At 42.5% G+C, this 15,373-nt stretch overlaps 1 protein-coding gene across 3 annotated transcripts in view; it reads left to right on the forward strand.

Annotated features, from left to right (window-relative positions):
- RB195_024351 (uncharacterized protein) overlaps positions 1–15,373 on the forward strand; it is a gene marked incomplete at both ends in the record, with an annotated part of 82,117 nt that overhangs the window by 45,535 nt on the left and 21,209 nt on the right. For 2 of the 3 annotated variants that reach the window (XM_064212087.1, XM_064212091.1), the window contains 5 exons: positions 674–771; positions 841–966; positions 12,814–12,876; positions 12,954–13,097; positions 13,526–13,567. In XM_064212087.1, coding sequence (XP_064067968.1) covers positions 674–771; positions 841–966; positions 12,814–12,876; positions 12,954–13,097; positions 13,526–13,567 — 473 coding nt within the window. Of the gene's footprint in view, positions 1–673; positions 772–840; positions 967–12,813; positions 12,877–12,953; positions 13,098–13,525; positions 13,568–15,373 lie in introns of those variants that run through there. The other variant, XM_064212092.1, reaches the window with a different exon arrangement.

The following is a 15,373-nucleotide window of genomic DNA, read 5'->3' on the forward strand; positions in this document are numbered from 1 at the left end:
CAGGTACCATGGCGTCGGATTGGTGCGCGGGAGCCCCAACGCGGTTGAATTGGGTGAGACGGGTCCCACTGCGTCAGATTTGTGCGCGGGAGCTCGCGGTAGAATGGGTTTCTATGATCCACTCGCGTATCTATTTTCAAGCATATTTCGTTGATGCTGCTAACATCCTTTCTATAAGAGCGGAAACACATAGGAACGGCTGCTTAAATACAATACCAGCCAACACATGTTCACGTGGTCTAACGTAGAGTATTACTTCATCACTACGATGGTGATTCATGTTGTCTTTTCATGCTAGCACATCATTCTGTGCTAGTAGCTGAGAACGGAGGAAACTCATACTTTGAATAATGTTTCACATTGTGGAGGTTTCAGACCAACATAGATGTAAAATCAAGTTTGATTGTTCTCGAATTATAGTACTGACGAGTTTGGAAAGGAAATCATGAAATCTCTCATCTATGCCTAAGTTTTTGATTTAAAAAAAAATGAAAGCGTTGATAGAAGAAAAAAATTATAACTGTGATTTTACAAAGAAAAAAAAAAACGTAAGTACTCTTATTTCTTATTCATCGATGAAGGCGAGCGAAGCAAACACTACAAGTCCGGCTTTAGCCGGACGTTCAGTTTGGTAGGGTTATAATGTGTAAAAAAATTAGCACTGGTTTTTCAGAAAGTGGAATCGGAGCTGGAATTGACTCTTACTATGAGTACTGTCTCAAAGCATACATTCTTCTTGGTGATGAAAGTTTCTTAGAAAGATTTGATCGGGTTCGTTCATTCATTTTTTTTTAGATTTACCTTATCTATTTACGTATTTGATATGTGGTTCTTATGCAGCATTACGATGCAATCATGCGTTATGTTAATAAGGGTCCTTTGTTTGTTGATGTTCATATGCACCGACCCACAGTGGCAACGAGGTCGTTTATGGATGCACTTCTAGCATTCTGGCCAGGTCTCCAGGTTTGTACTTGCCTATCATTCAAGAGCACTGTCTACAGAGCTGAATTTTACATCTTAATGATTCTGATAGCTTGAGCCAGATTAAAACGATTCACCTGTATTATCTAGCGTTCCAATTATCTTCGATTTGCTAGGACAAGTATCACTAATGTTTCATCGTTTATTTCATGTGCAAGAGTTGTTAAGAGGCTTCTGCTCTTCTGGAAAATGCGAAAATCATCATGCTTTTCTGTGAATGACTTCGTAAAGAAACTTGACCAAAGGTTCTATTGCCCTTTGTTATACATTTCACCAAATAAAACGGATCTCGAAACCGCTCTTGAATTTTATCAAATAAGGCGCTTCTGGCTAATTTTCAACTTTCTAATTTCATTTTGTTCGTCGAATGGGGCAGCGTCCCTGATTTTCCACAGTTAACGTAGGCTAGAACTCCCTACTTCTCTCACTTGTGTGAAACTGGTGGCTCCTAGCAGCCGCCTTCCGTTAGAACCCTCGATGCTTTTCTACTGCTTGAGAAGCGTTCTTTTCTCTAAAGTTGTGTATACGTGCACTGTAATGACTTCATGACAGTGGTGTCATGCATTCATTGAGGCGAAACAGCATAGGCAGGTTCTGAAACTTGGCAAGCACATTGCTAGGTCTAGAAGATCAGAAATAAAATCCTGATAGAAGACGGAACAGCTTCTTACGCAGCTCGTAGGAACTAGCACCATTTTCTACGACGACTAGGGGGAGATGAGCAGAGCCACGCTCGTTTCCGTGATCTACAATACGAACGTTACGTCTTCTCTGTGCTTCCGTACTGATTTCGTGAGAAACTGGCTTTAAATTGTAATAGAAACGGCCATGGAAGCATTGGACAACTAGAATGTTCCTAGTAAACACAGAGATGATTGGAGATTTATCTGACAATGTAACAACCTAGACAGAACGTTATCAAATGTGAAGATAGGGTGATAAAATGCCACCTAATTTACTCCACCCGCATACATATTATCTTCGTATTGGCGATGGCATCATCCTTATAACTCAAACATCACCCGAGTGAAACGAATGATGATCCACTTCTACAATGGATAGGGAAAAATCAATCTACAGCTGAACTTGAAGAGGACAGTGTACCCGACGAACGATGGTTTCCTGACGCTTAATTCACCATCAACAAAACGAATGTGTCAAGATACTCACATTGTATTCTGGAACAGATAATAAACGAAGTGGCTCTAGAGTTGAGCAGGAAGAAACGTGCAAAATTATAATTCAACATTTTCTGTAAGCGAACAACTTCTGTGGAAAGCTGTTTAGAACTTGCTGGAAGCATTCTTTTTGTGCGGTAATTGTGAGGGATGTAAATTGCAGAGAATTCTCTAGTTGGTAGTTTCCCATTATCCACCTCTTAATTAGTTCAACATATGCGCATATATGCATGCATATATATATGCGCTCGAAGCGGCACGGTGGAGATCGAAACGGGACAATCGCTAACTGCAACTTTGAGTGATGCTAGCAAGAGTTCCCCTGGATCCTTATATCTGCACTTTACCACACCGCTTCGAGCGCAATCGCTTACACAACTACGCAGAGCTTCAAGCCGGGGTCAAGCGTGAGCGTAATGGGACACTACCCTCTTTCCCCTCCATATCCCTTGCTTCTCCTCCAACGTCCAACAGTTCTCAGTTACTGCAAATTCAATACTTTGGGAGTTATATGTATTTCGAAAAAGAAAAATCGGAAATTATCCGAGAAACGAATGGCAAATATGGAAATTGGTAGCTGACAGCTGATAGAAGCGAAGAAACACCAAGTGGCAGAAGAAGCAAGTTCGCTGAAATGCTTTCAAAATATTGGTATTGAAACAGTTTAATTTCTGTTCTAATCTATTTTTATTCTAAAATCTATGAAATGTCTCTAAATACTGATTAGAGGACATACTACTACGAAAAAAGAGTAGAGCCAGGTGCATCGGTCGAATTACATAGGAATGTCAAAAAAAAAAAGCACGAGAAAATCAAAATTTTGTTCCTATAGTATGACTATGGGACGACGCAGGTTCGACACCCCACTGAGTCAAATTTTTGCAAACGAGTTAGAAACTTGAAACTATACTTTTAAAACACGAAGAATTTAATTTTACGCAATGTTCAGCAGTTTAAAAGTTTATTTGATGGAATTTAGTGATTAAAAAAGCTCAGACCTTGTGCGCATTGTTAGGTCTGGAAGATCGCGAATAACATCGTCGTAAGAGGACCAAATGAAATATCTTAGATGGTTATTCAGAGAAGAAGATTTACCCTAAAAAGCAGTCGTATCGCTTTTTTCACATCTCCTAGCTTTTCTGGAATTTTCATGTGACGAAGATGGGAGAAATTCCATTTTCCCATCTCTGTCCCATCAAAAATTTGGAAAATGGCGAGGCCTTGTAAATCGAGTGATGCAGTATCTGATAGAGAAAATCCTCGGCTACAACATACTGGAGGATAATTTCGCTTCGCTCTAAGTTATTCTGAGTTATTGAATTTTTTTCAAGATCACACAATTTTCAGCGCACGAGCAAAATTTGAGACTTTGGCAAGTTTTTCCATTCCAGAAAAACGCGGCGGCGTTTTAAAAAAAAATCCCATATGTTCGGATAGAGGGAATGGGGAAACCCTTATGTGCAAAATTTCTCCTTTCTGGACCGCCTGATTCTCTCGAAATTACAAAAAAACAAACAAACAAATTTACATGGGACAAATCCAGGAAAAGTCGGAAAATTTTAATTTTTGTCCAATCCCCAAAACCCCAAAAATTCCCAAAAGACTAGGATTTGGAAAAAAGAACACCGATATGACTGTCTTTTATGGCAAATTTTCTCTGAAAATCTACCTAATATTTGTCTTCTGGTCCTCTTATGACAAAGTTCAAATTCGCGATCTACCAAGCCTAACAATGTGCACAGGACCTGGGCATTCTTGTTCATTCTATTACATATTCTATTCTATTACATCCACTTTTAAACTGCTGTAAACTACTCAAAATTAAATTCTACTCTTTTCTGGAAGTGGTTTCTTTCAACGCTGCGCTAACTGTACTGAAGTGTTGAACTGTACTCGAACTGCACCTAGAACTCAAGAACGTTCCTGGAGCACAAAAATCGTTCTTAACTGTCAAACGCGGATTGCGGAGAAGCCACCTCTCAGACCATTATCGGTTTCGTTGAAAGTTTTACATGATATGACTTAGCTATTCACTTCCAGCAAGTCTGTTTGGGTAGTTTGGTGAAGTTGAAGCATTAGTTGTTTGAGCTCTATCCTCCTTTTTTTTCTTTTAGTAGCTTTAGGCACCTTGTCAATGCTTAGATTTTAGGGCCTCGACTGACTCAGACATTCAGTTCTTGTGATGAACTGCGATGTTGATGAACTGTCACCTTTTCAAGTGGAAAAACCATCACTTACTTAGGAACGGTTTTTGTGCTCCATGGACATTCTTGTTGTCAGAAGTACAGTTCAGTCAGAGCAGCTTTGAAAGCTCCGCTCGGTTGTGAATGTTCAGTAACTACCAAACCACAGATCCGCCCAGTCCGCGCCGCTGTGAACTGCTGGCAGCTTTAGGCTCGGCGCTCTTGTATAAACGAGTGCCCTCGAAACGGTGTGGTGACGAATAGAGATAAGGATCTAGTGGACTCTTGGTAGTATCACTCGAAGTTGCAGTTGGCGATGGTCTCGCCTCGATCTCCACCGTGCCGCTTTGAGCGCAGCCGCTTACGTAACTGCACGGAGCTTTATGTCGTTTTGACTCAACTATATTTATATGTATGCATTCATTTATGCAAATGGAATGAACTAATTAAGAGGTAGATTATGGAAAATTACCAGCTAGAGAATTCTCAACAATTTACATCCCTCACATTACCGCAGAAAAAGAATGCTTCCAGTATGTTCTGAACAACTTTTCACAGAAGTTGTTCGCGTACAGAAAAGGATGAATTATAATTTTGCATGTTTCTTCCTGCTCAACTCTAGAGCCACTTAGTTTATTTTTCCCATTTTCTGTTCCAGAACACAATGTGAGTATCTTGACACATTCGTTTTTTGATGGTGAATTACTTAGATACTTAGATGGCCCGTCTTCACTGGACGTGCGGGCCCCAGCATCTCTTCCACTCGTTTTGTTCCCTCGCCGTTGTCTTCCAAGATGTTCTCAAGTTTCGTGAGTGACGTTGACGATTTTCTTGAGCCGTATCCAGCTGAGCTCTCAGCTGGTCCATCCGTGTTGCGAATACGTCACCCCATCTCGTTGGCGGTCTTCCCCGAGGGCGTTTAGCATATTCCACTGGGTTGCGAAGACGGGACATTCCTCTTAAGTTGGAGCTGCGAAGACCGGCTAGGTGTTGTGTGCGCCGGTTAAACTTCAGAAGGCATCTCTCAAGGGCTCTGTGGGTAGTAAGTAGCTTCCTAAACGTGGCAGCGGTGTCTGCCCACGTCTCCGCTGCGTAACAGAGCGCTGGAAGAAGCGTCGAGTCGAACAGATGGGCACGAAGATCTTGGTCCTCAGTTGGTCTGTAGCTTCCCTGACGGCTGTGAATGCTGCCCGTTCTGCTCTCGTTCTTCTATTCAGTTCTTCCTTCAAGTCATTTTAAATGTTTATAGAACGTCCGAGATATACGTATGACGAAGTTCCCACGATTTGGGAGCCTTCAAGTTGTACTTCTCCGTCCTCGCAGTAGGCGTTCTTCATGAACTGTGTCTTCTTTCTGTTTATTCGCAGTCCTATTCTCTTCCCTGCTTCGTTCAGTTTCTTGATGATTGTTTCTGCTTCATTGTTGCTTCTCGAAAAGAGAACGATGTCGTCCGCAAAACAAAGATTCGAAAGAAATCTTCCATCAACACGTATGCCTCTTTCTTTCCAGGAAAGTGATTTCATTATCCATTGCAATGCAGCCGTGAACAGCTTCGACGATATAGTATCTATGACCCTCGACACGGTCTGGATGTGGTCCAAGCAGCTGAACCCTTGGCGGAATCCAGCTTGTTCTTGAGGCTGGGCTTCATCCAGCGTCCTAGATATGCGCGTGAGGATGATCTTGGTGAATACTGTGAATACGTGTATAACACGCTCAGCAAACATATCGGACGGTAGTTCCGAAGGTCCTCTCGTTCTCCCTTCTTATGCATAAGAACGGTTCGCAAGGTCTTCCACTGGTGTGAGATCCTTTCTTTCTGAAGGTAGGATGTCATGTGCGCTGTTAAGATTACATGAAGTGGATGGCCACTAGCCCGAAGAAAGTCTGCTGATATAAAATCTGGTGCGGAAGCTGTACCAGGTTTCATGCTCTTGATAGCGGAAGGGGGAATCCGTGGTGGAGCTTCACCAGTGGGGATGATCGGGCTTGACACAGGAGTTGATGAACGGAAAAGGTTCGAGTAGAACCTCTCCGTAATGATTTCCATCTCACGACGAGAAGACATGCGAGTCCCGTCTTCGCTCAGCAAGGCTGCTAGCGGAATATTATATTCGCAGAGATTCCTGCAGCACTTCTTTAGACTCGTTCTTCTATGTGCTGCTTCCAGAATCTTCTTCTGCCTGTATTTCAAAAGATCCTCCTGCAACGCTTTTCTGTAGCCAGTGTTTGCTACTAACCGCTCAATGTGCGATGCATTTGGATCAAGCCTCAAAGCCCTTCTTCTTTCCAACAATTCCTTGGTGGTTTTCAAAATTCGATCCAATTTTGTCGTGCGCGGCTTCGAGGCACGCTCAGCACAGGCTCGCAGTCCTCAGAGCAGCATCTCGTAGTCCACGTTTGGGTCCTCCTCGATGTGCCAGTCTCCTTGGGACAAAGAGTCCTCGAGTACGCAATCGTCGTAGACGACTTCTTTTCTCCTTCGTTGCCGATAGCAGATGTTCTTTTCCATCGTGTGGCTAAGTCGTATTTTCGCACGAAGGAGACGGTGATCAGAACCACTACAGAAGGATGGTATTACTGAGACGTCAAGTAGACACCACCTCCGGTTGGTGAGTATGTGGTCGGTCTCCGCACAAGTCGCGCTATTGGGCAATTCCCATGTCCACCGAAAAATGATGATGATCGACGATGATCTTTTTTCACGAAAAGAGAGTTCCCATGAAAGAGGCGAGCGGCGGACAACAGCCCGGCGAGACGGTTGCTATTTTCATTCCGGTCCCCTACTCCAAGTCTTCCGATCCTGTATTCCTCTTCTGTAGCCTTTCCTAGATTTGCGTTGAAGTCTCCGACAACGAATTTGTAGAAGGGCTTCTCGTTGCGGATCATCTCCTCCAGCTCTTCGTAAAACGCGTCCATTTCGGATTCATCAGCTGCTGGTGTTGGTGAGTAGCAGTTGATGAGACTGATGGGTTTTCGGCGCAGAAAGCGGAGGCAAAGACTGGAGAGACAAGGTGACAGGATCACAAGAGAATCAACAAGTCTACAGATGGGTGCACAATAACACCAACACCGCCTACATTTCGCAACGGAACCTTCTCTCCACGAATGGCGAGTGTACCGTCATTTGTCGTACGTCGCTCCTTCTGCACTTGGTCTTTTGCACAGCAATCACGTGAAATTTGATATGCTCTGCAGCTCCGAGAAGGGCATGCAGGTCAGCGTCTGTGGACACTGTTCTCGCGTTGTAAGTACACAGTCTGAGGCAGTCTCCATGGCAAGTCGTGCGTGTGTCGCCTTGGTCCAGAATCAGTGATGTCCTGAGCAACCTGAGATTTGATCGCCTCTCGCCGGTCGCCATACCGTCCGACGTCTGAGACGGCAGGGCCCAGTGTGCAGGGTACTGAGGCAGTGGATATGCTGGAGTGGCAAAAAGACTTCTCCAAACTAAGCAGTCATGCCACGGCGAGCTTAGCTTTCACCACAGGTCGTCGCCCAACCTATATGGATCAGGGGACCATCTTGCGACATTTTGCCAAGACGGTGGTGAATCTTAGCAGTGGTTTACTCTTAGCTAAGCTTCCGATTCCGAGAAGTCGGAATGTCGGATGTGTCGAACTCCTCAGCTTGGGAGACCCTGCCGGAAGAAGAACCTATGCTGTGCATCGCAGTTCGACGCCCAGAGTCACCTCCACGCCACCATGAGGCGGTAAACCGTTGTGGAGAATGAATTTTGATGGTGAATTAAGCGTCAGGAAACCACCGTTCGTTGGGTACACTCTCCTCTTCGAGTTCAGCTGTAGATTGGTTTTTCCATATCCATAGTAGAAGTGGATCAACATTCGTTTCACTCGGATGATGTTTGAGTTATAAGGATGATGCCATCAGCAATACGAACATAATATGTATACCGGTGGAGTAAATTTGGTGAAATTTTATCACCCTCTCTTCGCGTTTGGTAACGTTCTGTTTGGGCTGTAACATTGCCGGATGAGTCTCCAATTATCTTTGTGTTCCATCTTTCATTACGATTTTACTTGTGATCTTCTAGAACTAGAAATGTGCGCAGATTATGAGCTTTCTTGACCATTAAATTCTATTAAATCCACGTTTAAGCTGTTGAAAACGATACAATATCGAAATATTCATTTCTCATCTTTTTCATACTCGTCTTTTAGAAGTGGTTCCAAGTTTCTACCTTTTTTTTTGCAAAAATTTGGCTCACCGAGGTCTCTGATCTGCGCCTTCCCAGTATTACCTTTTCAGAACAAAATGTTGATTTTTTTCGTTTTTCTTTTTACCGTTCTGTAACTCTATCAATGCATCATTCTTTTCTTGTCGTGATATGTACTTTAATCATTATTTGAAGATATTTAATAGGTTTTATAATGTGATAATATTAGAAGGATAAAAGATGAAGTCACTGGCGTATCAATCCTCTTGGGGTGCGCCAGCGCGATGTCTACTTTCGATATCTTGACCTCGATAAAACTCTTAAAAAGTTCATTGATAACGACTTTGCAAAGCAGCTGCAAACTCAGGAGGGACACTGCAACGGATCAACGCAAGCAAAGTTCATTTTAATAGCTATACTAGAAGTGATAGTAATATTCAATAATTTAATAGCTATAAAGGATAAAGGATAAAGTTTCTGGCGTTAATCAATCCGCTTGGGATGCGTCCCCACGTTCACTTCAATTCAGAATCATTTGAAGTTTCGGAACGCATGTTGGCCTATACAATGACTTGCGGGGGCCAGCGCCGATGATCTAGTCAGTGTTTTTATCCTCCCAGACAAGTCTGGTACCAATTTATCAACCCCGGAAGGATGATAAGCTTGGTTTGCACCAGGGCGGTTTCGAAGCCTCGACCGTGTGGCTGCAACGGACCTCTAACCGACTGCGCCACACCCGCCCCGATAATATTCCAACACCAATATTCCAAAAACCACTGTATTGTAACCAATATGCACGATCTTGGTAGTTTTTAGAATCCTTGTTAGGCTTTTGAGGAAGGCTGGCGACAGATGCTTAGGTAAAATGTGTGGGAACGGATGCCGTCTGACTCTTCCAGATTTGGCGTCATGTCCGAGTTTGGAAGGACCTGTGGATAACATGTTCATCTTTCCTAGTGAAATATGGTTGTTGTCGAAAAGATTATGTTGGAAGTCTTGAATAAATTGTATCCCTTCTTTCCATGCTTAAGTTACTCTATTTTGGTTCAGAATCAGGAGGGGTTCCAGTTGGTTACTCGCGCAGCTGCATCCTCAAGTGGCAGGTAAAGACTAAGCGTGGACCATGGGAACATTTTGCCTGCCTTCAAAGAATGATTGATCTGGAGAACTCTGCTGCGCCTCTTGTGGTTTGATTGACTTATTTTTCCTCTGCTGGTGCTGCACGTTTATACGTGTATCGTGCGGCTGTGTTCGCATGAATGCAGTTTGTTTACCAGTTGGGGTGGTTCGGGGCCACCAGCAATAAATAAGCTATGTTTGTTCGTTTGGGTTGAAGCGGCACAGTTTCCAAAGTACTCTAAGTTGATCTACCCTCCTAGAGATTACTGTTTAACAAGCTGCACGCGGATATCCCCGCTCTAAACAACATCGTAAGAGCCTCACGACTCTGAGAAAGGGCCTAGTATCGTGGCTCCGCGAAGAGCAAGGTTGCAAGAGCCATCTAAACTGCAGGAACGGAAATGGACTAGAACGATTTGTGCACACAACATACGTGCGCATGCTCCGGAAGCGACCCCATGAAGATCACATCATACAAGGCGTCGATGGGCTGACGGAGATAAGTGAATGCATAGAATATGTGTATAAACACTACAGAGAATTTGATCCTTAGCAAGCAGAAGGAAAATGCTGAGTGTAACAGCATTGAACGTTGCATCAAAAAGGTGTTGCTGAAAGCAGCCTCTTTCATGAGACGGAAACAGGGAGCTCTAAACACCTCTCTCTCTCTCGTGGATGGGTCAAGTGGAAGTATTGCTGGCCTAAATGTATGCTAAAGCAAATTGAAGAGGACTAAGAGGACACGTGTGAAGGACGATGTCTGGGCTTACACAGCGAACCACCTTTCCTACTTCTGGCGATTCAGCCACTAGCATTGATATTCTCTTCATTAGATGTTCTTTCCTCATTCATTCTGCTTCATTTTGATTGATTTGTACTTCCTGTGTTGGCGTTGATACGTTCACACACGTGGATTTGTGGCAAGAGATCGTGGTTGCTTGCGACTGATGCTTGCTCGTGCGGTCATATAAGCTCAAGAGTTCTCGAGATCCACCTTCACTTGATTGAATGCGGCATTCTTTGCTCCCACGTGAAGATGGGTGGTTGATCATATTCTTCGAAGATGCATCGATGCTGTCCATTGCAATATCCATTAGCACTGACTAGGCTTCACTGATTGATCATAGATGTGATAAAGTCAATTTTATTGCACTGTCCAATATGTGACTCCGACATCACATGTAAAGAGGAAGGATTTCGAATCGTAAGTTCCATGCGCAACCTTAGTGGTAATGAGGAATGTAGTAGGGAACTAACTAATAACACTAGCGCAGAATAGAGACGAGACCACAACTATGTCAGAGGTAATGTGATTGTTAGATGTTGAACGTGGGTGCCAGCGGTCCAACTTGAATAGGGTGGGATAATGGAAAACATAAGCATAACGACATAGCCATGTCCATGGTGATTGTAATGAACAGCGCGACGGTAAAATTTAAGTTTACAGTCGTGATAGGGAAGCTTGTTGACAGCTTCAATGGCAGTGTGATCGAGAATAGAATTCCCTATACCGCCGTTGCTTTTCTTCGTCCTAGAAGTTCGGCCGAGTTAGAGATGTGAATGGACAGGGATCGGTGGAAAACGCGAAGGAAGCAGATACAAAAAAGGACAATTTTTTGAGTCTGTGTTGATGTCAGGGAAGGAGATGTTCTTATGTTAGGTTGGACAGAAAGTTTTTGGACTTTATTCGACCGTGCGCATCTATTGAAACTACAAGATGATAAATCCGACTTTATGATAAGTGATATGCAACGCAATAGTGTATTTAAGCATACTAGCCATTTTTCTTAAGATTTTCTGTGTGATATGGACGGGAACTTTGTCCTGGATCGTCAGCATCAGCGCCACCTCATACGTGTATTAGCATGAGCATGAAGGTTGCGGAGACCAAAGACGACCAAATTGAGGAACGTTTACAAAGAACATGCGCCAAGCTAACACCATCATCAACTTGTAAAGTCGCTTCAGAGAAGACAGGACTACAGTCTCGAAGATGAATTAAAGTCTGGGCGCCCATCTGAACTCGACCTTGGTCAGAGTGTCCCTCCCTTGTTTGTCCCTTTTGTAGATTGTGGGTGCAAATGTGACATTCATAAAGCGTTGTTCTATGACGCCAACTATGGCCTCCAAAAAGATATTGAGGAAGATGTATCCTTGTTCGCAGAAGTTCTCCAAATCCAGGTAGAATTCTACTTTCTTTTGTAGTAGTTTGATGTTGAGGCGCAATTTAAGGGAAATTGTCAGTCAAAGCCACTGATCTGCACCTCCTTAGATGCAAATGCCGGATTCGGGTATTCGGTTCCTAGAGTGAATTGGTGTCCTTTGCGCACCTACATAAGTTGTCGAATACTCCAGCGCTACCAACTCTATTCTTAACGAATGGAGTTGGTGGCGCTGGAGTATTCGACAACTTATGTAGGGGCGCAGTGTTTGTCAGTTGTTGCGAGTTCTTTTGCTGCGTATTTGAAGGATCTGTTTTTTGATATTATGGAATTGTTTCGGAAGTATTGGGCATTCCGTCGTCGTGTTTATTCTTCGCAACATGCATCACAAAGTTTTCCACAAATGTTCCTGATGCTAGAGTACGTAATAGTATGTTTGATACTCTGTACTATCGCAGTGTCGAGCAAGAAAACCCATTGATTGTTCGCTGGGCTCTTGTCATGGGAGATGTACACGAACTCATTGGTAGCTTGCCGGTGTTTACCTGTATCCACCCACACACGTTCACATATAACTTCTCAAGATGATGAAAGGCAAGAGCACACTCGGAAGATGATTGTTCGATTGAAGCTAATCGCATCTACAGTTGTTCGAAGTGGGTGAACGAGTTCATAACATTGATCTTCAACAGTTATGCAATAGGTACCCATACACTCGAAAAAATAATATGAACTCACAGTTCTGTTGTAATGCTACAAGCTCGTTGATTAATTCAGTCAAATGCACATTTTGGTGAATTCGAACGAAACCAGGATGTTTTGTAAGGCATCATTTTATATTTGCTCAGTACACCTAATGACTTGTCGAAATACATAACAGTCTGCTTGGTTGATTTTATTTTTTGTTTTGTTATTGCTCTTTTTGGAGATTCATATCCTCGTAAATATTTTCATCTCCATTTCCATACTGCCGAAGTATTTTTTTTTCTGAAAATATTGTCGCATCACTTCAGGTTCTGAAAGGCGATGTGAGGAGAGCTGTTGAGATGCACGAAATGCTTTTTCAAGTAGTTCAGGTTTATACTTACCTTTTACTTTTTATTTCTGCGATTCTGAGTGCGACGTACTTAAGTGTTTTTTTTTTTTAAAACAGAGACACAAGTTCCTCCCAGAGGCCTTCACTCATGATTTCCAAGTCCACTGGGCGGAGCACCCTATTCGTCCGGAATTTATTGAAAGCACGTACTTCCTTTATCGAGCTACGAGAGATCCTCATTATCTCGAAGTTGCCAAACAGGTGAACTTTTAAGAACTGAATGAAGTAGTCTTTGATTAATTTGATTGAGCTCTAGCCAAAATTGGTATTAATCTTTCTTTACTGACAGCTTAAAAGCTAACGTTTCGGCCTTATCCCATCCTTCAGAGTCTAGAAAATCAAGTCCAGCAGTGATTTGTACTCTCAGGCACCTCCTCACCCTACAGAAGACACTCAAATGATAAGCAAACTCAAAGAATAACACATCGTCTAGTGCGTACCTCATTTGCTAAATTTGGTAACGTAACAGACCACCGCGTACCACATATATGAGTTACCTGGGTTTTTATAAGGGATCTGACGCCTAGTACGTTTTTGATCGCAATGCACTCATCCTTTCCATTCTAAAAATTCTTTTTTGGAGAGGAACTGATTTAAAGGCAACACCTTTTTTAAATCGTACATTTCAGTTCCACGTGAATCAGCTGCTCTCTAGTGATAGAAGAAGTTAACGTTGCGGGGATACCACGCAATACCATCATATTTCTCAATGCCTTTAGCGCGGACTGAAAGTGCAGGTGCGAGAAGGAAGTCGAAGATCAAGTGTAGCGGATATAATTACCCTTTGAACTCCATAGTTGCGTCGTAATCGTACTGTGGCCGGGAAATAATCACCAGTAGATCTCTCTTGCTTAGCCCAACAGAAGTATTTTTTGATTAGTTTCATCTTTCACATTTTCTCCTTTCTTGACTCACTGTGGCTTTGTACTGTAATTGGTGAATTGATATCAATTTTTATCGCAAATAGCAGCATTTTGACCTAGTCGAACCTGCGAGTTTTTGATAAAAAGATTGATAAGGAGTCACATTAGTTTGATTTCTGGTAAACAGTCAATTTATGAGCTACTTTTGAACAGACTTTTGTTAGTTCATCGAACTGAACAAAATAAGCATGTTGATTTCGTAAAGATCAACTTTGTTGTAACTTCCTATGGCTCACTTTTTAATGTTTCATAAGCCAACGACATTGAAGTCATTTCAAAGCCAGTCCATGCGGGCCTAGTAGGAAACAGCGTAATTGCAGCCACTAAGGATATCGAACAAGTTTCTTATGGTAGTGCCGAGGACCACTTGAGGGACTCTTCTATCATACATCCTTGATGGATGATGATTGTCATTTATCATATTTGTCCCATCTAACAAACATGAGATTAAGAATTATGTGGTTTGCAGTTGTAGGAAGAACTGATCTGAGGGGTGGCGAACATCTTGAATGATGCCGTAGTTATCCGAAGTGGTCAATCGTCAACCATACTTTACAATCAACGGTCAGTAACATTACTAAGAACCTCTCCCACATCTCCTCGAAAGGGTTCCAGTATATCTTATAGCAGTCTTATAGCAGCAGTTATAGCAGTCGTACTTTAAATTTAATTGCATGAATGATCTGTGATGCTTTCATTCAAAATATTGAAGCCCGCAAAGCTAATGAAAGATTTCTGCTAGTATAATGATTGGAATAAATTATACCTTGTTATTCTGCCTATAATATAATATGATATGTTGCTTAGTTATCAACTGATGCCACTGTGATGACTCGCATTCTACTACACTACTTTATAGGTAAACCATTTCGGAAAACCTCACAGAAGTTTAAGCAGAACGTAAGGGACTTGTGCTGAAAATCATGATCTTATCATTGGTAGATTGGGATTTCTGATTTGACATACAGACTTGTTTCGCCAGCAGCGGTGCATACGTGAGTAGACGAATTGTTGTACTAAGGAAGCCGTGTAGCGGGCTAGCGATCTGCTTGTAAACACGATGAACACTTTTCTTTAACCACTTAAGCAATGCTATATAAAATGCAGTTGACCATCTTCTCAAGCTGCAGGAATTTCTTACGGGCAACGCTCTTACAGTCAAAAAGGATTATGCGGGTGGCTTTAATCTTTTCTTATTTATTCCAGTCTTCTTTGGTTAAAAAGACCTCTCAGGTGAATTGCCTCTCAGGCTTATTCTTTTCTCCTTCGAATCGTAGTAAAACAAACTCTACACTTGATTGATTTTGATGTGCTCCGGAAAGTTTTGCTCACTTTCAACACGATCAAAAAGCTCTCAAAGATTGACACATGGCTTAGCATTCATTCATTGATCAAAACAGCAGGAGAATATCAGACTGACCCTAATAACTCTGTGCATCTGGAATTCTGGAGGGACGATTTTATGTTGGATGGAATTTAGAAGTCCCACTTCATCTGCTGTCGTTATAATCCTTAGTAATCCGTCAAAATTCAAAACTGCTTCTACCTTAGTCA

This window comes from Necator americanus, chromosome X (genome assembly GCF_031761385.1).
Source record: "Necator americanus strain Aroian chromosome X, whole genome shotgun sequence".
Classification (NCBI taxonomy): Eukaryota; Metazoa; Nematoda; class Chromadorea; order Rhabditida; family Ancylostomatidae; genus Necator; species Necator americanus.